General features: G+C 40.6%; 1 protein-coding gene across 1 annotated transcript in view; it reads right to left on the reverse strand.

Moving 5' to 3' along the window:
* The window catches only part of Rbm33 (RNA binding motif protein 33), a 99,365-nt gene that overhangs the window by 30,242 nt on the left and 42,343 nt on the right, over nt 1-26,780 (reverse strand). Inside the window, exons 10-15 of the mRNA XM_033763958.1 lie at nt 24,513-24,721; nt 20,978-21,263; nt 17,928-17,986; nt 2,004-2,136; nt 1,276-1,619; nt 12-101 (exon numbers count right to left, since the gene is read on the reverse strand). Coding sequence (XP_033619849.1) covers nt 12-101; nt 1,276-1,619; nt 2,004-2,136; nt 17,928-17,986; nt 20,978-21,263; nt 24,513-24,721 — 1,121 coding nt within the window. The remainder of the gene's footprint in view (nt 1-11; nt 102-1,275; nt 1,620-2,003; nt 2,137-17,927; nt 17,987-20,977; nt 21,264-24,512; nt 24,722-26,780) is intronic.

A 26,780-nucleotide genomic window follows, 5' to 3' on the forward strand; every position in this document is an offset into this window, starting at 1 on the left:
TGGTGCTGCGGCTGGTGCTGATGGGGCTGCGGCGGTGGCTGCTGCTGCTGGGGCTGGGGCTGTGGCTGATGAGGAGGGGGCAGAGGAGGGTGCAAGGGCCCCTGCCATCCAAGAAAGAGAAACAACAGTTTATAGGCACATATACCAAGTATATTCTGAATCAAATGCTTCTTTAAAACCTCCACCCCAGAAAGAAACAATAGGTGGTGTAAGGCTTAACTTTAAATTTGCTGATGAAAGTGATATTATCTTAAATGCAGTAATACACAAACAGCTAGTGCCCAAGTCCTTTCTACCCAGGATTCCAGGAATTTATCTAGAAGAAATAACTCTAATGTGAACCAACAGAGAACCTCAAATATGATTCCTACCGCACAACAATACCAAAACACTGAAACTAACATACATATCCAAATCAGTGACCTTGCACAGTATGCTTAGATTATGTAGAGAAAAACAAATCACTGATGTGAGAAGGTCACAATGACAGTGACTGGGGAAAAAAAGTACAGTGATGAAAACTCATTCCTTCAAAGACTAAAAACCACACATGAAAAGTGTTCATCATAACTGTTTCTAGGTAATGAAATTATTTAATTTCCTTTTCTTTTTTTGGGTGGTAACAGGGACAGAACTCAAGACCATGTGCTTGCCAGGCAGGCACCACTGAGCTACATCCTCATCCCTCCTTTTCTTAAACTTAACTAAACTCTAATATTTCTACAATGGGAATAAAATTTTTATAAAAAGAAAAAACTTAAAACACATTTAATCCTTCACTAACGCCCTAAATAGTAATCATTTCCCTGTTTCACTTAGGTACATATTCTATGTGCTTCTAAGTTGCGTCAAGTAAACCACTGTTATATACATGAATGGTAAACCTGAAATACAAGGAATAAACCAGACAAAAAAGATGTTACAAAGACCAGAGTCCACCCAAGAAATACACCCGCCAGCAGAGGGCACTCGAGTCTGGCACATACTGAGTGAACCACAACTATTCTTTCCTGCAAAAGACCTTCTTACTGTCTAGCACTGGAACAAAGAGTGATATTTTTCAACTCCCCAAAAATAACAATCACTTCTTCCATCTCTCCTAGTATTTGAGAAATAAGCAGTATCATCCAGAAAACTGTGGATTTAAAACTAATTCCTACATTCTTTAATTACAAACCAATAGACTGGAATGAAAACCTGAATTTCACTTTCATTCAACATGGATGGATATAGCTAGGAGCACTAAGTTTTCCTTGAGGCTGGTCAAGTGCATACCTGCAGGTTAGGCTGTGCATGTGTGGGCAGGAATGGCTGGCCTGGGCCAGGCAGGAACGGCTGTCTAGGAGGAATGAAAGGCCGGGTTGTGGCAGACCCTGGCTGGCTGAAGTGCAGGATTCCCACTGGCCCTGGGGGCTGCAGGGCTGGTCGCACAGGCCTTTCTCTTGGGAATACTGGCTGCTGTCCTTGCTGATTAAATGCTGGTCCTGGCTGTGTGAATGTTAAGGGACTCTGTGCAGGAACGGTATGACTGCTGTTCAGAAGCGTAGGAGGTGGCGGGGGTGGAGGAGGGCTGCGCTGTTCCAGGAACAGATGACTGGGGAACCTTGGTTCACCTGAAACTGAACAGCGGTACAGTTATGCCTTCAAATCAGAAAGACCACACACTTCTTAGAAAAGAGGTTTATGAACTGTCTTGCCAGGATAAAAATTACAAATGTGGGTAGGGCATGGCTACTTAGACAGAACCTTAGATTTTGCCCATTTCTATACTGCTTTACAGGTCATTTTTTTATAAACATTTCCTCCTTTGTGAGACATTTTCACATTTTGGATACCAACACTGTCCAATGTGAACATGTGAAATGACAGGCAGAAATGCATAGTACAAAATCTGACAACCCCTGGGGAGCTAAGTCCGCTCTCACAGTAACTAACTATTCAGGTGCACCAGCAAAAGTGCAGTTTCTGCCCCTCACTGTGCCTGCCACCCCTTCCCAGTGTACCTCCTAAGAAGAACGGGTCTCGATCCTGCGGTGGGGGTGGGGCTCTCCACTGGTCCTGGAGAGGAAGTCGTGGGGGCTGGCTAAAATTGTTAGGAACAGGTCCAGGTGTATGCTGTGGAAACTCCGGAGGACCCTAAAGAACAGCAATGGGAAAACAGGGTGAAAGACAGAAAAATACCTTGTAGTTTTCAAAAATGTATACATGGTTCCATGTTTTCTTCTGAAAAATATCAGGCATGGTCAGCCTGCCATACATCTCTATGAACATACACACACATATATAATGACATGCTATAAAAAGTGACTCTGCCATAATGAAACAGTGAAGAAACAATGCAGCATCAAAAAGTAATTCAATGCTTTAATATTATTACAGTGCTACAAGAATATTATTTTTAAGCTTATTAAAATCCAAGCAATTACTGACCTTCTTTTCTATTAATCCAAAGGACTAAATGTCTACTTGGAAATTTCATGACATTTATCTTCTCAAAGATGGTATTCTTCGCTATCTATTTAACACAACCATAAGCTACAGCTATGAAACTGTTTTATTCACAAAGGAAATTCAATTTGTGCCCTAACAAAAATCCGGAACCTTTGATGTAAAAGAAAAATGTGAATATTTAAGAAACCAAATTACTGTTAAGATAAATATTAAACAGTTTAATTATTTTGGATTAAAAAAATGTTAAACACAGAGTATTTTTCAACAACTATATACTATAACTCTACACAAAGGAAAACTGTTCACCTTCCAGTTGTCCTTTCAAATACTGAGAATTTTTTAAACATCATTTTTATGCAACAGCACTTAAAGGTGGTGTACCAAAGAGAAAGAATTATTAACTTCTCCAAAAAGGAATAGTTAATTATTAGCTAGCAAGAAGATAGTCTGCATTCACTATTACTCCATCTTTCAGAGCTGAGCCAGTATATCTCAGCTTTTCATAATCATACTTCTTAAAAAATTGTAGCATCAGATTCTACATGTCTAGCATCTCCTTAAAAAGCGTGCTCTGCCCTGCTCCCCAAAGGCATTGATGAACTACAAAATATTCACTGGCCAAACCAAAACCCAGAAGACAGCTGGGAAGCTAAGAGTAACAAAGAAGCTAGGTTTAACAAACATGACATCTTTATGAAAACACAAGTAGTAGGAACTTCATGAAAGCTGTGGAACAGAAAGCCCCAAAACTTGAAAAGCAGGAAGGGAGAATCCATGTCACATATTCATGCTTGACTAGAAAGGCTTTTTACTCTTATAAATATGTGTTCTTTACCATAATATTAACTTGAGACTTTACTGCTGTGGTGCTCTGGGTATGGATATTCTTTAATATTTTTACTTTGATAAAATGCATAAAAATTATTTCAAACAAATTGACTATTATGCAGTTACCTTTTAAATCTGCATGAGGAGTTTCAGTGGACGTGCCTACTTTTGCCCAAGGACAAAAAGGGTCTCACTTTTTATGTGAAGCCAATGAAAAACATGGGATGTAGGAGCCATGTCTACCAAAAATAATTTTGTGTTCACCAGGTAACTTATATGTTCCATTTATAAACAGAGCAAGAGTATTCTATGTTTAGCTTTATATTTCAACATAATTCTGACATATACAAGTTCAGCATTCCTAATCTGTTTTTGTTTTTGTACCGGGGATCGAACTTGGGTCCTTGCGCTTGAGAAGCAGTTGCCAGAACCACTGAGCTAAATCCCCGGCCCAAGCATTCCTAATCCGAAAACCCAAAATCTGGAACTATTTTCATTTGTACTCTAAAAGTTTCAAATTCCAGAGTATTTCAGATTTCAAATTTCTGCAGCAGGGATACTGAATGAGTAAAGTCCATGGGTAAGTATTCCAACATCTGAAAAACTCCAAAGTGTGAAATGCTTCTAGTCCTACTCATTCTGGATAAGGAATACTCAAGCTGTACAGGCATTTCCAAAACATTTTTAAGTAATCTTCAAAAATTTCAGTATAACAATAAAATAATAATCAAAGGTTCTGCATTATTTGAAAAACTTGTTTAAATGTTGTTTCTTGGAGTGGCCCAGCCTGTGCTTTGAAGTTTACTGCACTACACTGCCTCTGATCCAAGCCATATGGCAATTCTGGCCCTGGGTAAAAACCCTTCTCTGAGTAAGCAGGCCATTTTCTTAAACTATGTGTGTGAATGTGCATTTAATTATACTACTCTCTTAAGGGGGCTCAGGGGAGAGCCTTCAAACAGATAAACAGAAAGAAAACTAGTAACATTCATTAAAACAACTCATGCTACAAAGTACAAAACCCATGAACAAAACTATACTACCGAGTAGCTGAAAAGGAAAACACCCTAGCCTTAAGACTAGCTAATAACTGTGGTACATCGGTTCACCAACACTTTTGTTTCTGAACAATGTGGTTTGCAAAACAAAAGTGTTTGGCAAATTGTTTTTCTTTACAAATTGTACATCAGGCGACAAACACAACTATGAATCACTGGGAGCTCAGCTGCACTCTCATACCACTGGAGAGTGGAGCACTACAGGTGTTATCTTGCTCTCCTACTGTGATGCTGCATCACTGCAGAAATGCCCGGCAGGACTCCTCCCAGAACAGAAAGACCGGGCTTCTAGGGCTGGCCTTTCTCCTTCAGGCTCTCAGGACAGCCAGGGAGCATTCAGTGTCTCTCTCACTGCCTCACTTTTGTTCCTGACTTTCTGTCTTTGTTATTTAGTACAGAAGGCCCGGTATTTGTTCCTGAATTTCTTACTGGTTCATAGGGAGCTGGGAAATGTGTTGGTCCCATATGAACTCTAGACTACACAGAGTTGTGGGTCTGGAGAGCACTGATCACAGGTCTCACAGGACCCTTCCTTCTCTTCCTCACAGTTAATTTCAAGTCCTCCAGAGAGGTTTTCTCATTACAGATAAGGCAAAATGTAACTGGGAAAGCAGAATGGCTCCCACTCCACCACTGAGTGGGAGTCTTGAAAAGTTCTAATTTCTGATTTTACCCAGGTTTGGATTAGGGTAAAGGACTCTCCTTCATCCCCTTCTATCCTGTTCTCAAACGAAGTTGTTACTGAATCAGAAAAACTCAGCAAGAATGATAGATGAGTTTTCAATAAAAATTTCAATGGCCTGAGATTTAGCCCAGTAGTTCCACCGCCTGCCTCTTAAGCGCAAGGTCTCGACTTTGATCCCCGGTACCCACCCCCAAATTTCAAACTGACTGAAAGCAAGGTACATTACTTTCTAAGTCTTTTAAGTACTAGCAGATTCTCTGGAAATTACTTTAAATATTTACAACTTCTAAAGATACTTTCTTATATTAAACTGAAGATATACTGGGATATCAAATCTTGCCCCCCTTGGAATCTTAATATATTTATCTCTTTCTCAAACCTTTCTTTTCCCTAAGTAACTCTGCGCCGTCTGAATGCAAATTCAATGGTGTTTAAATGGTATATATAAAAGCCCCCAATTCACTCATAATAGTTTTCCATACTCATGGAATATGAAAGCTTTTAGAACTTACAGTAATAATTACTTTAACTTCCGGACAATCCTAAACTCTCAGCTTAGAAAGCAGCACTCAGAAGCAGGCTGATGGCAGCACCTGCTCTCTGGAGGGTGCAGAGCCCAGGCTAAAAGACAACCTTCTCCAGCCCTGACATCTGCTGGCTGCAGCCCTGGGTAAATGATTGAACCTGACTAGGCTTCCACTTGCTCCTATAAAACAGGGATAACAACAGTACCTATCTCTCTCATGGGGAGATCAAAGTACTTAGATCAGTACTCTATAAATAACATAAATCTATCACAAATGTTGTTATCACTTTCACAGGCCTCTTTTGCAGAAAGCAGTCTGGACTATAAATAATAAAATACACAGCTTCTAACAACCTCCATGATTCTGTAAGGTGGAAGACAAATTGGCACAGACCCCTCTTTACACATTTCTGGATTCAAATAGAAAGCTTTTGACAAGGGACCATCGAACCCAAGAAACTGTCTCCTAAAGCGCTCCAGTCCACTTCCACTTCTCTCTGTCCATTGACTGCTAGGTCTGTGAGGACTGAAACCATGTCTGTCTTGTATATTAAGACACTTCCTTGCCTGGCACAGTGAACAATGAGTGAACAACCTATTTCTACATCAAGGTAATCCCAGACTTGCATTCTACACCTCAAAGTGCTACAGCATGTTTTTTAAAACCTAGCTAACTGCAAAGTGGAGTGAAGCATGCCTGTAATCCCAGCACTCTGGGAGGCTGAGGCAGGATGATCCCAAATTACAAAACTCTCTGGGCAATTTAGTGAGACCTTGTCTCAAAAACGGTAGAGATTTAGCTCATTTACAAAGGCCCTGGGTTCAATCCCCAATACCAGAAACAACCAAACTACAAACCAGCTATCCATACATCACTGAGATATTTATCAAATGGCGGAATGGAGGACCAAAGTACAGCAGTCAGGATGTACTGAGTGAGACCTGGGCAATAACCAGCCTGAAACTCTTGTGTGCAGTGGATCTGAGACACAGAGTGCACCAACACCATACAGAGCCAAGAGCAGGGATGATCTCTAGAAGTAAGTTTAATTTCTATAATTATGAAACATCGCTGGAAAGGAAAAAGGGAAAAAAACGTAGAGACTGCATTCTTCCCTTTGCAACTAACTACCTGCCAATTTTTAGAGACAACTGTTCTTCAAGCATGAAAGTCAGTGTAGAATCCTTCCACACTGGCCAAGGAAACACGGCCTTGGTCAGCCTCTTCAGCCTGTGCAGATCTAACTGGAGCCACATAAACATAAGATGGATGACACTGATAAAGCCACACAGGAGGGAGTGAAGACCTCCTCAAACTTGATGCTTGCACTAACTGTACCCCCCATACGCACATAGCCACAAAAAGGTATTTTGCAGGGTCAAATCCTAAACTTAAATACAGGTTAACAGGTTTGGACTACATTTTTTTTTTTCAGCTTTGAGTTTATTGGTACATTTTAGGTATACAGTACAGTTACATTCATTATTGGGATCTTGTACCTCTACATGACAGGTCTTGATTCTCATTTTTCCCCCTTGTCCCTGCCCTCCCTTTACCCCCTCCTCCCCTCCCCATCTACAACTACTTTATTTACATCTTTTCATTATCTCACTTTTTTTCTTTTCCCTTTTTATCCTTCCCCTGCCCATCACACCTTCCCTACACCTTTAGCTCCTTTCTTCCCATTTCTCAATGTCAGTAATCTTATTAGGATCTTCTGTATTATTACAGATTATTCACACCAGAGAAACTGTTCAGTATTTACACATGTGTGCCTTATTTATTTCACTTAGGAGTATATCTTCAATATGTATCCATTTTCCTATGAATGAATCTATTTTCTCATTCTTTGTGGCTGAGTAATATTTCATTTTATAGAAAAACCACATTATCTTTATCCAGTTTCCAACTGATGGGCAAAAAGGCTGTTTCCAAGTTTTAGCTATTAAACTGTGCCTTTGGAAAGATACCCAGGAGAGGGATGGCTGGGTCAAATGGAACCTCCAGTCCAAGCTCTTTGAGGTATCTCCATATTGATTTCCATAGTGGTTGCACCAGTCTTCACTCCCACCAACAATGGAGAAGGGTTCCTTTCTCCCCACAACCCTGCCAACATTTGTTATTGTGTGATTTCTTGATAGCAGCCATTCTTTGTGGGGTGAGGTGGAATCTCAGTGTTGTTTTCATCTGCATCTCTCGAATGATCAGTGATGTGGAACATTTTTTCATATATTTACTTGCTGCTTTTACTTCTTTGATGTCTGTTCATTTCGGATGCCCATTTTTGAATGAGGTCTTTATATTTGGGGGGACTGATTGTTTTGAGTTCTTTATATATTCTTGATCATATGGACTACATTCTTTATGTCTGAAATTGTTCAAGAAAAGTGAGATATAGCAGGAGCAAGTTTACATAATGGAAAAACTACCCCCCCCATGGAGCATGGAATCTGTACAGTACGAAAGATTTTCTGAATTTTCCCAAGTGCTAGAAAATGACTTCATATATACAGATGAAAAGTTTTTTAAAAAATGAAAAGAATGATTTACTGCTGTTACAGGAACACAGAGGCTAATAAATACTGATGCAGATGGATGCTGCCTGGCTTTCCCTTGTCATGATTCCCTGGTCCCCAGACAAGACTGCTGGGATCCCCCACATGTGTTCTTAGTTTCTGCTGTCTCCTGAGCAACACCCAGGCTCCAGCAGGGTCACATGGTCACAGTACCAGGTTGGGGCAAAGTAAACGTGTACAGTCTCAGACTTGGCAGTTAAATAAAACTCCCATGTACACTCCTCATTCTTTTCTAAGCTGCCTATAAACAGAGACCACTGAGGCCAGAGAGGGGGACCTGATGCTCGGAAAGCTGGCTAGTGACAGTGATGGTGCCAAACTCTTAAGGGTTCTGTGCTTTGAGATCTGTCTATGCCAACAGGTACTCCTAGGTGTAGACCCTAGGGCAAACCTATGGCACACATGCTGCAGTGGACTGTTAGTATCACGAAAAGCTCTAAAAGGTTCGCTGTCACTATTCTAAAAAGTTCACCACCACTGCTCTGGGCAAAGGCTGTCAGGCTGCTAGGTGCTGCATCTCTGAGCTCTACTGGACAAAGGACATGTGGGGTTGCTGTCAGCTGCTGTCACAAAACACCACCCCCAGCTTACAACTGAATAGATTTGTGCCCAGACCACTCATTCTCAAGGATCAGGCTTAGATCAAATCTCATACCTGAAAGCACTCTTAGCTCTGCTCCATGTCCCTCCTGTCCTGCTTCTGTGAGGCCCTCACATAATCACAGGCACCTAAATACCCATCTCGGGTTGTGCTTCTGCTATCCTAAGGCTCAGCCCATTTTACTGCTGCTTCTAGCCAATGATTCCTAGTGTCTCACAGAAGGCTTGGAGCCTCTACACTGGCTCCTTCCATTTTTGGGGTGCCTCCAACAGCCTGAACCCCTATCCCACCTTGGTATGGAACAGACAAGTATATGTATTATTATTTTTTCTTTTTTTTGTACTGGGGATCAAACTTGGGACCTTGTGCTTGCCAGCTAGGTGGTGGAACCACTGAGCCAAATCCTCTCCCCTAGACAAGTATATTCATTGATGGCTGGGTAGAAAAACAAAAACATGAGTTTGGAAAGCATCAGAGAGCTAGGTGTGGTGGCCCATGCCTGTAATCCCAGCACTTGGGAAGTTGAGGGAAGAGGACTGTTATGAGTTCAAGGCCAGTCTGAACTACAGTGAGTCAGGACTAGCCTAAACTACATAATAAGAACTTGTCTCAAAAATAAAAATTAAAATTAAAAAAACTTGGCTTTTTAAAAGTTAGCATTAACTGAGTTTTCTGTGCCATGAGCCTCACTCACCCACATCCCAAACCACAACAGTCACAACATCGGACCTGACAAAATATAGCCCCAAGACACACAGTCTGCTCAAATCACTTTTCCCTGTGTGAAGATTCAGAATTACAGGTGAGCTGCCCTGGGTTCCACCTTCCGCTAACAACTCCAACCTCCAGACTATGGTTCCTGAGATGGCCTTTCCACAATGCTTCTTCTGAAAGACATCTGCCTTCCATTAACGCCACGGAAACCAAGGCTCCAGTCTGCTGTTTGGGACACAAAAAGTTCCCTTGATGTGATCACTCCTTAATAATGTCTTTCATCTCACGAGTGTGAGGGTAATAAATTAGCAGTTTCCTCTACCACATACAGAATTATTTTAAAACCGTGAGTTGTGACTAATTCATTTAATAGAACTTTTTGGTACTAATGTAATTCTACCTTTGGAGAGAAAAAAGACTAATCCTTTCAAACAATTGCTCTGTTTTTCTTTTCTTTATATCCCTTTAAAAATCCAAGGTAAGAAATTGTCATTCTCTCTCTCATAATTCTTACACAAATTGTACTTTCACTTTTTTGCATCTCTTGTTAATTACATGATGTTATCTATATTAATCCTATTCAGAAAAAACTGATAACTTCAGTTACGAAAAAAAGATGGAAACTTTGCATAAATTGCTTAGCACAAAGTTAATCGTATAAAGCTGAGAATAAAAAGGCTCCAACAGCTATTATGTGATTTATCAGCTTCCTTAACAGGGTCAGCCAGTGTGCTTTAATAAGACTAATTAAATACCTTAACAATGTCATTGAAACTTCACGAATCTTTCAATAAATTACAACCTTCTCTATAACGTGTTTTCATTTATTAATCTCACTTAACATGCCAAGAACTATTTAAGAAACCAATTGACACTTAAGAACACCTCTCAGTTAATTCTGATTAAATGGGTTAAATGCAAAGAATAAAGACCACTAGTGACCCCTGACATAATTAAAATTACAGCCTTCTATCACAGTTATGTTAATCCTCTTATCTCAGAATTCTCCACAGATTCTTTTTCTTCTCAGGTTGTGCCTTCTTTAAATATCTACATTCATTTTCCTAGAAGGTACTTTTATACTTATAAAGGCATACTAACATTTTGAAAACACATATTTACCCAGTGACAAGTAGTACCTATACTAGGATTTCCATATTAAAATAGTGTTACTGGTTCAAGCAATGAAACCAGAGCACTAATTACAAGATGAAAAAACTTATCTGTAGCACAAAAATACTGCTTTTGCTAATGCCACTAAAGACTACTTACATTCTTTCACAAAATAAAAATCCTATACTCCTGCACCTCCCCAACTTTGTTCTTGCCCAAACAACACTGCCCACAATATCCCCTACTAGTAAACTCTCCACCTGAGTAATGAGAGACTGGCATAGTCTCACAAGAATTAGGATCAACTTCTTGTTTCCCATCTTTTTTATGCAGCTTACTGATGTGCATTTTAACATTTAAGGAGAGGGTACTGCATAAAAATTAAGACACAGACTATCTTGGTTCCAGTTGTTAACTGAAGCAATGAATTGTTCCAAGACTCAGCTTCCCAATCTATAAAAGAGAAAACAATGCCACCTCTCTACTCCATAGAGTTGCTGAAAACAATTCTGTGTAAAATACGAAATACTGTCATCACTCCATTTTTCTTTCACCACTGATCTTCAACAACATATACTCTAAAAAGACCATCTCCTCATTAAAAAAAAAAAAAAAAATCAAAAAGTAAAGCAGTAGTATCAGCTGTATGAATAGAAAGCACAATTTTAAAATGTCAGTCTATAAACATACCTACCTCATGACCTACAATTCTCCTCCCAGGCATTTACAAAAGACCTATGTTCACACAGATGGTTCTGGCACCTTTCTGGTCAATGGATACAAACCGTGGTGCATCTGCACAATGGAATACTGCAAAGTAACAAACATAGACATACTTCTAACACAGATGAGGCTCAGATGCAGTATACGCCACAAGAGAAACCAGACTGCAAATAAAACGCGCTGCAAGATTTCCTTTATATCACAAAATCACAGGAACAGAAAATATCAGGGGTTGCCAGGGTCCAGGCCAGGGCAGTGTGGAATCCTGGAGTGAAGGAACTGTCCTCTGTCATCCCTATGGCAACTACACAACTGCAAGTAATGGTCAGAATTCACAGATTAGTGGAAAAGTCCAATCTTTTGGAAGAACTGTGTTTTGATACTCTTAGATCTCTTTCAAATTTATCCCAAAAATGCATCTGAACAGATTTGAGTCTTCAAAAATACATGGGAAAATAAATATTAAAACAGAACCTGGGCCAGGGATTTAGCTCAGCGGTTCAGTGGCCTGCCTTGCAAGCACAAGGACCTGAGTTCAATCCCCGGTACCAAAAAAAAAAAAAAAAAAAAAAACCAAACAAAACCAAACCAAAATCCCCAAATACCAGATCATGGAGATGTTCTTGGCTAAGAGACATGATCCAAGACTGAAACTGTGTTATTGCCAGACATTTCCAGGCTACATGATTAAGGTACAGATGGACAAACTGCATTTAAACTTTAAGTCAAACTCATATAGCATTATAATCTGAAGCGGGTTTATGGAGACATTATTGTCAGTGTTAATAGTTTTACTTATAGTAAAAAAAATAAACAAAAGTTTATCATATATCTTATAATATGGTTTTTGCAGAATGACTCAATGACTTCAACAGTAATTCTCCAAGACATGGGTTTTATATAATTTCAGTGCCTATTCCATGTCCTTTTGAGCTTTAGAGTGACCTTTAACCCATCCCTATCTCCACCCATGTATAAAATATATGCTGACAATGCAGGGAGTAGAGTTAAAGGGTTACTGAATTTGATAAATTACCACCATGTTTAGCTGCTCCTGTTACTGCTGCAGATGGGAATTCATTGATATGATTAAATTTGATGGTATGATAATGTATGGTAATCACGATTAATCAGAAACCCAGGAGCAAGTGGAGGATGTTGGGTATTATGTCACCTGCATTTTAAACTGCATCTTCTCCTCCCAAACCTGACAGAGTTTGACAGCTGGAAAGCTCTCCTACCACATTCTTCTGCTACTACTCATAGATCTGATAAGAGAAAATGCCCATCATTCCTTCTTTACCTTAAGTGTTAGTAATTACAAGGCATTTGGGGCATGTTGTTAAAAACAGCAACATTCAAAAGCAAGCCCTTCTTTCCTAGATAGAATGAAGTCTGGATTCTCAGCTGTAAAGGTTATAATCAGAAAGAAATGTGATTTGATGCAGCAGTCTCCTCAGACATGATTTGCATGAAATGGTGTTTAGGACACATCTAGTGGTCGTCAATCACCACCACCTGATACCACACACTACTGTGCAGCCCCATGCCAACCTCATCTGCTGCTTTACCTAACAACGTAACGACTCATTCAAACTTACCAGCACAATTTTCACTTTTATTTTAAACAAAGAGCACTAAGAAATTATTCAACAGTTGAACTACTTGTATTCAAATGGCTAACTAAAATATCCTCACCCAACACACCAATGCAAAATCAAAAGGCTATATTGGGGGCCAGGAATTTAGCTCAGAGGTCAGCCACCTGCCTCGCAAGCGCAAGGTCCCAAGTTTAATCCCCGGTACCAAAAAAAAAAAAAAAAAAAAAAAAAAAAGGCTATATTGGTTCTAAAATACCTTAGGTCAAGAATCTTGAAAATATGGATTATTTGGGATTTATCCAGAAAAATAGCAATTAGACAGGAAAAGAAAAAAAAGGTTAGAAAAATCTCAATGTAATACTTTAAAATATTTCAACAATTGAGATTTTTGTGTTAACTTTCAATAAGCAAGCAATAAGTTTCAGTAAGAAACAAGATCTCTTCAATGATAAAAATGTGAGTGGAAAAAAATCAAGAAAAAGATTTGCAATTTTATATTAGTAACAAAAACAAAAAACAAAAACGGGGAAAGCCTTTATAGAAGAAACCAATCAGATTATTAACATGTTAAATGAAGAACACAGAATTCAGATAGAAACACAGACTCTGACTGCATTCAAGGAGAACTAGCAAATCCACTAGAAACCCACTTTCCTATAAAACAAAATAACAGAAACAAATGTTTTGTGAAATTACACCTGAAGGTCCTGACATGAACACAATGAGTGGTCTGTTAGGTAGCAGGAACAGCAAAGAGCTAAAAAGCAGGACCTGTGAACTCCCAGTATATGCTATTTCCAAAGTCCATCAGCTCATGTAAGTCTTCACTACTGGGAAAGGAGAGGAGCAAGATGAAAAAAGAATGAGGATGCATTAGGTACATGCACCAATTCTTCACAATGAATGTAATGATTATGTACTGCAAACATGGTCTATAGCTGACATACATTTTACATTAGGAAGATTAATGTTCTGACAAGGAAATGAGAATGAAAAAGTCATTCCTGATACGGTATCAACTGAGACACATTTCATATTTGCAAGAGATTCATAACTCTGTTTTACAAAAATGGGCAACAAAAATAAGTTTAAGAAGAAACATTATGGAGTTTAGCACTATCAGCTATATCTATAACTACAGTTAAGTACATAAATATAATCTTTACTAGAAGCTAACTTACAAAGTGCTTCACAGAATTACTTAAATAAGTAAAAGACTAGACACCTCATCTAGCTGCAAAGACTAACATGACCAAAACACTAAAGAACTAAAACCATTTCTTTCAAAATAATAAATACAAAGATCCTTTTCTTATGACATATGCCACTCTGACATTCAAATTTTTGCTTTAAAAATTGCTTACTCAATTTGCTAAGTAATATTCATTTATGGGAAATTAAAATTTAGTCTTACTCTATCTAGTATAGCCTAAAAGGTATTCTGGCCTAGGATTTGAATTTTTAAAATTAATGTCAATTGGGGAATATCAGATCAGTTGGGGATGTAGTTAGGTGATAAGAGTTAATAATAATTTTAAATAATTCCATGAAAAACAATGTTTCATATCAGGTTGCCTAGAGTTCTCTGTAATTATTTAAAAACTAGAGACATGAACTGGGGGGTCACCTCAAGGGCAGAATGCTTACCTAGCACACCTAAAGTCCCCAAGGTTCTACTCTCAGTTCCAAGTGGTGGGGGTGGGGAGTGTTGAGGCACTATCACTTAGCAAAGTATCTAGACAACTCAAGTCAAAATTAAGAACCATTAAAGTTTCCATATAATTGTCACACTAAGTTGACTTTAAGCAAGTCAAGTGCCCCACTCCTGGGGAAAATAAGGAAAACTTTACTTTAGCACAAGTGACAAATATAAGATCCTTGAAGATTTAGAAATAACGCTACTTCTATCTACTCTCCAGCACCTATCCTCCTTTCCTATTAGCTGGGCACAGAGCTGAATTTTTTTTACAGTTCAGTGTGCGCAACATAACTCTATCGTGCAAATTCATTTATGTATCTTTAAAAGCAACATAAATTTTAAAAAAACAACACATTAAAATATGTCCCTTTTGATCACTGCTACCAAAAAAAAAAAAATGTGTGTATGTATGTGTATGCCTCTGTGTGTGTGTGTGTGTGTGTGTGTGTGTGTGTGTGTGTATCCCTTATCTACACTACTCATTCTGCGCAAGGCTTCCTGGAAGTGGCAAGGTAATTCAGTATTAGCACTGAATGCCTGTGTACACGTGTTCTATAATTTCGTCTGTGCCTTCTGTGCTCAAAGACCTAGGCTGAGGCTGCACCACTGTGCACAGGATGACAGGGAATCTGCACAGAGGTTCATCAACAGGCCTTCACCAGACATCACACAAATATAGGGAAATGTACAGCCTGACTGACAAGAGCAACTGTGTGTGCACCTTGTCCTCCGATGGGTCCTTGAAAGGGACTCAAACTGGGAAATGACAAGATTACAATGGACCTTGCTTTGCTCAATTACCAATTTCATGCCAACTGGTACAAAGACTTCCAATTTAAATCTAGTCTTATGTACCAAGGAAATACAATGATTCAAACATCCTACTTTGAATATGAAATTAGGTTTCCAAACTTGAATGTTTTGTTAAACTTCAGTGTAATGAATATTGATTGAGCCAGAACAACAGAAGAGTAGTATGGGAGAACCTGCAGAACACCTGGCCAATAAGAGATCTCCAATGCACTTTATTAAACCATAATATTGTACTGTCTTCATTGTTTTATACTCAGAATGAAAATTATCTTAAAGCTGTAAGTTAGGTTCCACTTAATTATACTTGGACCTTGAACACTTGACATAAAGTAGGTCCTTGGTAAATATTTACAAAATTAAATTCACATTCATAAACAACCAAGTTTAATCTAGTAGTAGAAATGGGGAAAAAAATTTTACTTAAACAAAGAACTGGCTTAAGTGAAATGACAGGAGACAGCAGAGAGTTTATTATCCTCCTAAACAGGATTCAGATGGACTTAATAAAAACATAATCTGCATTTACAAAAAAATAAGATTCCACATTCCATTATTTTCTCTAAGGGAGATTGATTATATAAGTACAGCACTGCATCTCCCACAGCACAAGTTCACTGTAACTTCAGCTTCTGGTCCAGCAGCTGGGGCTAACAGGAGAGCTGGGCTCCAAAAGCATCACCACCTGCAAGCCCACCATTCCCACCCACATACACTTCCCACCTCAAATACAAAACTTCATACCTGCCAAGAACATTTCTAATCACAACAGTTCAACAATATTTACCATCCTCAGTCTCTACAACTTAAAAATTAAGTTCTATTTCTCAAAAAATTATCTTTTATTTTCCTCTAACACTCTCAAAGTATTTTTTTCTTCTAGTATCAGATACAATTGTTTGCACAAACTGAAAAATATAAATGAAAATTGCAAGTAACTAATCCTAATTTTATTATTAGTAAGCACCCTTTTACCAAAACATCAATAATATAATTATTGCTTTCTGTTTATTTCTTAAAATTATAAGTGCTTTTTCTCATCAAATTGTATGCCTATAAACAAAACATGAAAATAAGTTCAATAATGATTTCAACACAGATGTTCACAATCTTGAGAAAGGGTAAAAAATGCTTAAACTGTTGGTACTTTATAATAATTTGCAGATGAACTACTTCCTCAGAAACAATGTATCTAATGGCTAAAATCACAGGAGCCTTGGGCAACACAATACTAACCTCAGCTATTTAGAAAAGTCCTTTGAATTAAGCATTGGTGCTCAATAAACAATTACATTTTTTAAAATAATGAATTTTTAAAAAGATTTAAAATAAACAGGCTGGGAGTGGTTGCTCACGCCTGTAATCCCAGCACTTGGGAGGCTGAGGCAGGAGGATCACTGTGAGTTCAAGAGCAGCCTGGGCTACATAGTGAATTCCAGGTCAGTCTCAACTACATAGTGAGACACTGTCTCAAACCCCCCCATCAAAAAAAAAAAAGATTAAAAAAAAATTTTTTTTTCAGAACTTGATCAGTAATCTAAAACAAATTGTAGCTAAATATAAGAATGAGACCAAATGGAACCAGCTTCAAAAACCACAACATAATTCGTAAATAACTACAATCAAGAAGGCCTCTAAAAATACTTAGAATCTTAAATTCAATACTGAGTTTACTTTTCAGTCACCACCTAATTAAACAGGTGTGTTTTTAGTTTAAACCTGTTTGGTAAATTCCCTATAAAAATTTTATCTACTGGACTATCAAAGCTAATCAGTCAAATAGGTCATTTAAATATTTCCTGAAAATTAAATTGTTTAAGCTAAATAAGACTCTCTGGTTTACATACAAGTGACACTACAATTTTATGGCCTGGCCCATTTCTTCCACAGTTAAAACAAACAAACAAACAAACATATCCATTATTTAATGAAATATGAACAGGCTATAAGGTCAAACCAAAAATTCAAATAAAATAAAATGCATATATTTAAATAAGAGCCAGTTAATAGACATTTTTCTTCTAATTAAAGAACGTAGAGGAAAGTGTACATGCCTGTGTCTATGTGTACAAGAGGGAGCAAAAATATGAATGTATGCTTTTTAAAAAAATTTGAAAGAGGAACTTTGTTAAAAGCATTCAACAAACACCTCATTAAGACTCTGATGGCTCTTTTGAAAAATAAGCAGATCTCATTTTTATTACCTGAATTTGACACACATACCTCCCAAACTCCCCCTACACTCTTAATAAAGGACTTTTCCTTTTCACTTAACCTAGGGCAGTAACAAAATCAGAATTCATATTCTTTAAGATGAAAGGCATTCTGCCGATGATCCTAATTGGAAAATTTTACAGTTAAATAAAATTAATTCCACTTTCAAAAATCAATTGGCCTTAAACTTTTAACAAACATTTTCCATGGCAGCGATTCCAGTCAATATTTACTGATACTCAGAGTTGTGTGTAGCTGGTGCCCTTGCATCTCTTATAAAATGTGTGGGTTCTTCCCCTTCAGATAAGAAGGGGAGATGCTACTCACTGGGAATCTCTGGGGTCCCACGGTGGGCCTCGGCTGGCTTGGAACTGGCAGCAAGGGCACTGCAACAAAACACCCTGTGTTACCATCACTTCCCATCTGGCCCCACAGGAAAATAGACAACCTATAAAGTCTCGTTTAAGACACACAGTACATGTAGCATACACACCATAAAACACTAGGTTTATACTTGTGTAAACCAGAAGGGAGAGTAGGTTTCTTCAGCACACAAGCAAAAGCTGAAGCTGTCACTAAGAGGAATCACAGTATTTTGCAACAAAAGAAGACAGTATTCCTCTAGATTGTTTTCTACATCCTGAACAGATTATCTAGGCTATCCAATCCCAGTGATGTCTCCTGCCCTAATAATACTCAAATTTAAATCTAAATCCTCTAAAATCATGAAAAGGAAGGAGATAAGGCAAACAGGAAAATAGCATACCCTAGAAATTGGAATAAATGCTCACACCCTTATAAAAAACGACCAAATGAGCAAACTATTATGCTAAGATTTTCAACTATTTTTGTTTTCCAAAAATTAAAACTCTCACCAACCTACCAGATGATCAAGAAATCATTTTAAAGAAGACATTTCACTAATAGAGAGGTGAGATGTTAATTTCATACCTTGAGGATAAATCAGATATGCTAAGCTCTTTAAAATGTATCACTATACTGATCTTGATTTTGAAAAAAGCTCACTACCTCCAAGGAGCTGTATTCCTCACTCAAATGTACTACTACACGCACCTAGGAAGCTCTCCAATGATCAGAAGTTGGGGAATAAAATGTACCCAAATTTGTAAGTTGAACCTACCCCTAGGACCTCAAATATGATGTATTTGGAGATAAGGTAATTAAGGTAAAATGCAGTCTTTGTGGTGAGCTGTGATCTAATCTATTTTTCTTGTAAGAAGGGTCAATTTAGCCATAGCCATGTGCACACATTGAGTGGGATGATATACTGGACACGGGGAACAAGGACAGGCTGCGCTTGCCTTCACCTTGGGCATGTGGACTCCATATTGTGAGAGTGTAAGTTCTCTGGGGTAAGTCCCCAGTCCGCGTTACATGTTGAGTAATCCCACTGCTGATGGGAAGCTGCAGTTACCATCAGTAATGCCTTCACCATCCCCTGGGCCTTCACCTTGGGAAGGAACCTCGGGGGTAACTGTCCTTCTAAAAGACTTTGACTTCTTCGCAACTCACCACTTTTCCAGACCCACTCTCAATCTCCTGCCACCATGATGCCTCTCATCAGCCCATGTACCCCACCCCCACCCCAGCCAGGGAGGTCAGCTCCTGATCACTGCCACAGCCTATAAACAATCACCCTGTCTATGCCCTGGCTCTCCCAGCACCCTGTCCCTCAGCCCTAGCCACCTCAGCAGTGCTCACCACCTACCTGTCCCTGACTGCAACAAAGCCAGCCTCTGATTCTTAGTACCACATTCTCTTCCCACCTCGCTCCCTCAACACCCTGCTCTCCAAACCTCCCTCCTTACCATCTCCTGGCCCAGCCACCTGAACAGGGGGTGGGCATAGCTAGAGAAGACAGCAAGCTGCTGCCCCCCACATCCCTCTTCAGTCCTAGACTGGTAGCTTCAGGACTTCTCACTTCTGGCTGCCTGTGTCCCCAACCTCCCCACTTAGGTGCTTATACCAGCCCCAGAACACCGTCTGCCACCAGCCTGGCACTGATGTCACTCACAGTGGTGGCCATGGGTCCCATCCTCATCTCAACACACTGTTCAGTCCTACCAGGACAAGCTTTCTCTCTCCTCTGCACCAATGATTGGTTTTCTCTATGTATGCAATGCAATCCTCCACAGCTTAAAATAAAAAGCTTTCTTTCAAACCCACTTCCAATAAACTCATGTTTTGCAGAACACTGCCGAAATCCTGGCAACAATGATACATACTCTCCCCCTTCTCAGCCAGTCTTATACCTCCTCCTCTTCACCCCAGAACCCTGAAGGCCTTCCTACCACTCTACCCTCCCACTTACTTCCTCCACTCAGATGTAACACATCCCAGAGTTTTCAGTCTCCTCCTGCTCAGTGATGGCAACACCCCCATCCTACCCATTGGCATCTGAAAGTAGGCCCCTGCCATCATCACCTCCCACTTTCCCCCAGGTCATATGACAGGCCCTTTCACAAAAAAGCAGCACATGCCAGACCAAGGCATTTCTCATAACCTGGAGAGGAAAGCCACATTCGTAGGACAGCTCAGACACAACTTGGCTCTACGCCTCTTTGCTTCTGTCATCCCTTTAAAGTCACATTGGTCTCCTGGTGGCTTCAAGCACACAAGGCACAGGCTTGCCTTGAATAAGCCCCTGGTACATGCTAGTCCCTTGGCCTGCGACCTTCTTCCCTAACAGCCAGCTACTGAAGCCACTCTAACTGCTCCACTGATGCCACCAGCCCCTCCCCACACTCTCTGTGCTCCTGCTGCACCATGCCACGCCACGCTGAACCCTTACCGCTACATTCCCTGCTGACAGACTGCTTCAGTCCATGAGTCACAGAGAGCTCTGTCTCCTGTTTTCTTCATGCCTGAGGCACCAGGATGAAGCAGTGCACACTGCCACACGAAGGGCAAGGTGCCAAGTGCAGCTACTCACAATAGCACCCAGTGCTGGCCCATGTTCTTGTTCTCCCAGCACCCACAGGGATAGGAAGGCAGTAACTGCAAGATGACCTGGGGTGAAGTAAAGGAGCATACTGGGCAGGACCCAAGAGGGTCACTCATCACTTCCAGCAATACCCCAGGAGACACATGAAGTTATCTACTCAGGCATCTCAACAGCTATTTCTAGTATGTGTTTCCAACGAGAATGTCCTTTCGGTACTTTCCACTCTATCAGAAAACATGAGCTTGTCACTGTGTGGAAATTAACTAGGCCATCAAACTAAGTGTGTCTAAGGGGTGGGGAGAGTGCCAAGGGAACAATGTCTGTTTAGACTTGAATTCAGTAGCACTCTGCCACACAGACAGCATGGCCCTGGATCACAGCACTTGTAACAGCACCAGGAAAGAACATGCACCTTGAACAGGGGTCACCACTGTACCCTTGAAGTGTGGGTTGATGTGGATATTCTTGGGTTGCTGTGGAGTCACAGGAGGTGGTGTCAGCATCACTCGAGGGGCCTCCATCTGGGGGGGCATGTGCATGCCCTGGGGTGGGGACGGATGATGTGGGTGCTGCAGTGGGAGCAGAGGCTGCGGATGCTGTTGCTGCTGGAACAGGCTCCTGATGGGCTGTTGCTGCTGTGGTGGAGGTGGAGGGGGTGGCTGCGGCTGCGGAGGGGGGATCAGTCTCGGAGAGTGAGTCTAGGAGCCACAAGAAAGAAAAAAAGCACAGAAATCAACACATGCAAGAAACTAAAAAGAAAAAAAATGCTGCTGCGCTACTCGTTTACAATGATCAACTTTTAAAATTTAAGATTTACGTACACAGTGACAACTTGGATAAAAACCACAGGAAAAATAAGCTGCTCCATCTACCACAAAGAGGGACAGCTTCACAGTCAGCCAGTACACAGCGAGGGGAAAAAAATGGCAGCTCCAGAACACCCATCACTTCAGAAGAAAAAATGCAATCCAGCAACCCAAACTGCTCACAGCAAGCAAAGCTGACCAGCTGGAGATAGAACAAAGCTGCCTTTGACCTCCAGGTATGGCCAACCCCATTCTTCCTGCTCCAGGAGTCTCAGGAGGCAGACAAGAAAATACATGAGCAACCCTGCCATGGACCTCAGGCTTAAGAAAAGGCCAGGGTGGCAGAGAGAGAGAGATGCCACAGAGGGAACTTCTCTGAGAAGATGGTGCTGCGCCAGGCTGTGATGAAAGAAAAGCAAGGCACCACATTGGTGAGTAAAAGAATCACCTGACAGAAGCCGAGGGACAGAAGCCTACTGGCCTGTTTGGCAAAGGAGAAGGAAACCAGTATGGCTGTAGACATGAAAAGGAGAAGGAAGGAAGGCAGTGGTCAAAGATCTCCAAACTGTTCTGTCCCAGTCACTAAGGAGAGGAAAATCAACAGCAGCAGCCACAATGCCCTGAGTCTACTTGTCTCAAGTCCACTATGAGGTCAGCTCACAGGGCAGCACCCCCGCCAAGAGGTAGGTCCTCCTCTTTACCAGACCGTGCAACTGGGAAGCAAAGAGCTGGAATCAGAACTCACACTCTCTGATTCCACAAGTTTTGTTTTTAACCACTAATCAAACTGACCACATAGCTAATGAGCAATAACACCACTAATTTAGCAGGGTAATTTAACAAGCAGTTCCCCCCTGGGAAGATGCCAAGTTATGGAGGGTGAGGAATACTGAATTCCAAGGGAAAAATCGTTACTACGCCATATACAATGCATTGATGAGAATCCCTGAGGAGTCTTTGGTAAGAAGACAGTCACTAACAGCGGCAAGTTGAGATGGATGAGAGGAAAAAGAAAGAACACAGAGCAGTCCATCAGACACAGCTTGAGGGAAATAAAAGAAACAGCCAAGGGCTGAGGGACAGCAAAGACACCATTCAAAGGAACAATTTGCAGAATTTAAAACTACATTGTAATGACCTTGGCTTCCTTCCTAGCCTTCTTCTGGGAAGACTTTTCCAAAGATTCCAAGATTCCCACTCCCAGAATCCAGGCCACACTCTTCTCACACTCATCACCTTTTAACGCGCACACAATGAGAATGGGGCTGTTCTCATCAATATATCCCCAGAAAGAGCACACTCCCCACCATGGGAACACCCCAAGAAAACTTAATAGAACCAAAAAGGACTACCATACACAGTCGTAATATAAGAAAAGGATATTGGAGTCTTAAGGAAAGATCTTGTGTTACTCACTTCAAGAGAAGTTCAGGTCCTGTGAAACACCCATGCAGAAAGCTTACAAGGATACATGACATGCAGAAAATAAGAGTGAAAATAAGTCACTTGGAGGTGAAATTTACAGAGATGGGAGTGGATGGTTAAGAAAGCTGCCTCGTGAGATGAGAAACAACATAACAAAAAGGTAAAAGAGTGAGCTTTAAATATTCTCATCTATTCTCATTGCACACACACACACACACACACACACACACACACACACACACAAGGACATGAAGTAATGGAGATGTTAATTAGTTTGATATAAGCACTGCACAGAGGTTTACATGTATTGTAACATCACAGCAAATCTCATACACCCAAATAAAAGCAGCTCAAGATAAAGACAGTAACAGTGATGCCCAAGGCCCCAGGGTGTGACCAGCGCCCACACAGTGCGTCTACTCTTGGGCCCTGGGAAGGTGGACTCTAGTAGCAAAGAGGAACTGACACAGAGAGACAGGCAGAAGCAGGCATGAGCCCCAATTATTCCTTCTCGAATGTGGAGTGAAGAGTCATGGGATGGGACAGCCCTGCCTTTGCAGTTAGCTGGCAGCTGGAAAACACCACTGACAGCCAAATGAGACTGCATCATAGCCCCTGGCTAGGCAGCCACAGTCAGGCAGCTACTTAGTTGGCTGCACAGTTGCATCAGCCCCATCAGAATTTAGAGACAGCTTCATGTCAGGATGCAGGTTACCTTCAATTCTGGGACAGTTGTTCAAGTATCTCTCCATACACTCTTCCTGGGCTAACTTCTCTGAAAGTTACATGACCCATGCCCTCCCTCTCTTGGTAAAAAAAAAAAAAAAAAAAAAGTTCTATGACTTTTCCAGGATCATGGGTCCAAAATCACAGCCTAACAGCTGTATGCACAACAGCAGCTCCAATGCTACCAAACACTCAGGCTGCCATCCACTTGGCTCCTCCTCTTTCCGTCTGGTATATCAACATGGGGCTCTCATACTGAAGCAAAACACCCATCTCCTACTGCATGATATCACAAACAAATGACTCCTACAATGTTTCTGCACAGGAGAAAAGTGCACTCTGATGGGCAGATGACAGACACTGACTATATTTATTCCTACACTCTGACTTTCAAAGGAGAAGGCCATAAAGTCCTTGGACTAGCAAAGTAACAACAAAAAAGGACACTACTGTCTTTGCGTCTAAGATATACCATAGCAAATACAGAAAAAATTTAACGAGTTAAAATTACATGATTTATTCCTAAATTACAAAAATATCTTACGGATAACATAGGCTAATTATGTTAAAAAAAAAAAACGTTATCTATGGAATAACAGTATACAGAAAAACATTTTTTATAAAATGATTACTGCTTAAAATTTGAACATATTAAGGCCAGCTTTCGAAGCAGTACTCTGAAGAAACCTCCTCCCTCTCCATTGGCAAAGCAGCAGAGTAAAATCCACCAGGGCCTGGTCTTCTGAACGCCAGGTCATCAATTCTTCTTGGGAAGTGCTGAGGTGCTAGATTACTGAGTACTGCCGGGTTAATGGAGGACTCATTTCTAAGATCACACATGAAATCATATCACACTATGAAGCAGAAACATTCACCTTAGCACTTATCTGTAATTTCATTTTAAGAGGTGAACATAGAAACACCACCCACAAAGACCACTAGGGTTGGTCTGAAGTTTTCAGACTATTTGGGAACAGGACAGTGGATTACCATGACCGGAGGCTGTGTGGGAAGCAGGGCAGGCCTGTGATCTTTCATCCTCCCCCTCTCACTGCTCTCTCTTCTCTGGTCTCCCATGCCACGACACATCAGAGAGCCACCTCTCCTGCCTCCCCGCCGGGATCCATAGCGTCCTTGCTTGTGCTGCCGCTCCCTTTCTTCAAATTCAAGCAATGCAGCTTTGGCTTCTGCTGAAAGCTCTATTTGAAAAGACATATATGTGTTAGATGGCTTCAAACAGCCCATAGGAGATTCACAAGACAGGAAAGAAATACATGACAGCAGAAGTAAAGTGGCACATACTTCACTAGCATCATGCCAGTGATGATACTTACACCTTCTAGGAGATCTGTTGCACGAAGTTTTTCCTTTGAGCTTTATATTCTCTTAAATATAAGCATCATCCATGAATTTTAAAGTATTTGCACCTGAGACTGTGGGACCTAAATTACAAGCCCTTGCTAAATGGCAAAGGGCCTAGGAGACAGTGTCCTGAACCCCTCCCATTGTAGCCAGAGCCCGGACCTTTGTTCCAGCCCTGGCCTAAGAATGTGTATCACTCTTGTATTGTTTGAAGTCCGGATCTGAATCTACTTGTAAATTAGAGACTCCAGACATAGAGCCCCAAGTTAATTGACAAACTGTTTGCTCATCTGGAGTGTCTTGGTGACCTTTGAGACATCCTATGGGTGGTACCTGTCACTCATCAATATATGACTGTTGAATATGTGACTGCTGACCACCAGCTCAAGTCAGCAGACCTTTGTCCCCTGTCTGTGAGCCCAAAAATGTTAACCCCCTCTTTTACTCCCTATAAGAGGACCTCAGCCCCTGAGCTAGGGGCCTCTCTGAGCCAGCCACTTGGTTCTGAGAGTGCCATCTGGCCAGACTAATAAAGGTCTTTTACCATCTAGCCTGGTGTGTTCCTTCCTGGGTTTCTCGTTCCTCGATAGCGCTCACGGAGCCTCATTGGGCTTTAGGGCCCAACAATGCAAAGGCCTTTTGGGCTGTTTGCGCTCCATGGAGTGGAAGTGAGACTTTTAAGTCTTACAAGACCACTAAGTGTGCTGCATAAAGTTAAAAAGAAGTGGCTGGTGTCATCTGTAACCACTGTCCTTTTTTTTTTGTTTTTGGTTTTTTGAGACAGGGTCTCACTATGTAGTTCAGACTGCTCTGGAACTTACTATGTAGCCCAGGCTGGTCTCGAACTCACAGCAATCCTCCTGCCTCAGCCTCCCAAGTGCTGGGATTACAGGTGTGCGCCACCATGCCCGGCTTTGTAACCACTGTCTTATATGGCCAGGTATTCTGCAGTCACTTCTTTTCATGGAAGCAGGTGATGTCGGGAAAGCTCTCTTCCCAGTTTATGATACCAGAACGACTTTCCCACCGAGACCAGGAAGAGAACACCATCAATACACAATCGCACAGACTCAAATCATTCTGATTCAAAAAAAAAAGCTATTAATGAACTCACTCTGCAATCAGATTATTAGAAGTTAATTCTCTAAAGAATGAAAATACCCTTCCATTTCAAACTTTCATATTCATTTTTTAAAAAACTTCACTCTGTGAAGTCTGATACAGATGGATGCCTTATCCAATGACAGCAGGGTCACACAGGATAAGCTCACTAATACAGACACTGGTAGAATATGGAGCAGCTGCTCACTCACTACACCATGCTTCACAGGCACTGGACGTAAGAAACCTCCTTATGCCACATTATCATAACACCTTGGGGAGAAATTCTAATTTACCCAAACAGGTTTCCTTTATTTTACAATCATACCTAAATCGTGATAAATACATCTTAAATTAGTAAATGCTTATTTTCTGAAGTGGTCACTGGAAGCTTTCTCATGCATTCTTTCATAGAAAGGGTATGTTTTAATTTAAGTATCACCGAAGTCCACTTCCTTCAATGGACTCAATCATCATTTCCAAATTCTTCCCAAGTCTCTGAGCCATATTTTATTTTCCTGAAATTGTTTCTGTGGTATTCCCTTCCCCTCCAAATAAATCTAGACCCCAGGTGAAAGAAAATTTAATCTCCTTTTCACCAGCAGACTTTTATTCTAATCTTGACTACATGATTGGTTCACACACACATTTTATGCGGTGAATCAGCAATTATTTTTCTAGTGGTTCTAAGTGTCAAGATTAATTTCACTATCCTCAGTAATAAAATGGTTTCAAATGACATCTTTAATCAGCAAGTAAAAATGCTTTCCTCCAATTGAGACAAGCTGTCACAAA

The sequence above is a fragment of the Fukomys damarensis genome, unplaced genomic scaffold (genome assembly GCF_012274545.1).
Source record: "Fukomys damarensis isolate Sample0158 unplaced genomic scaffold, DMR_v1.0_HiC HiC_scaffold_16, whole genome shotgun sequence".
NCBI classification, from domain to species: Eukaryota; Metazoa; Chordata; class Mammalia; order Rodentia; family Bathyergidae; genus Fukomys; species Fukomys damarensis.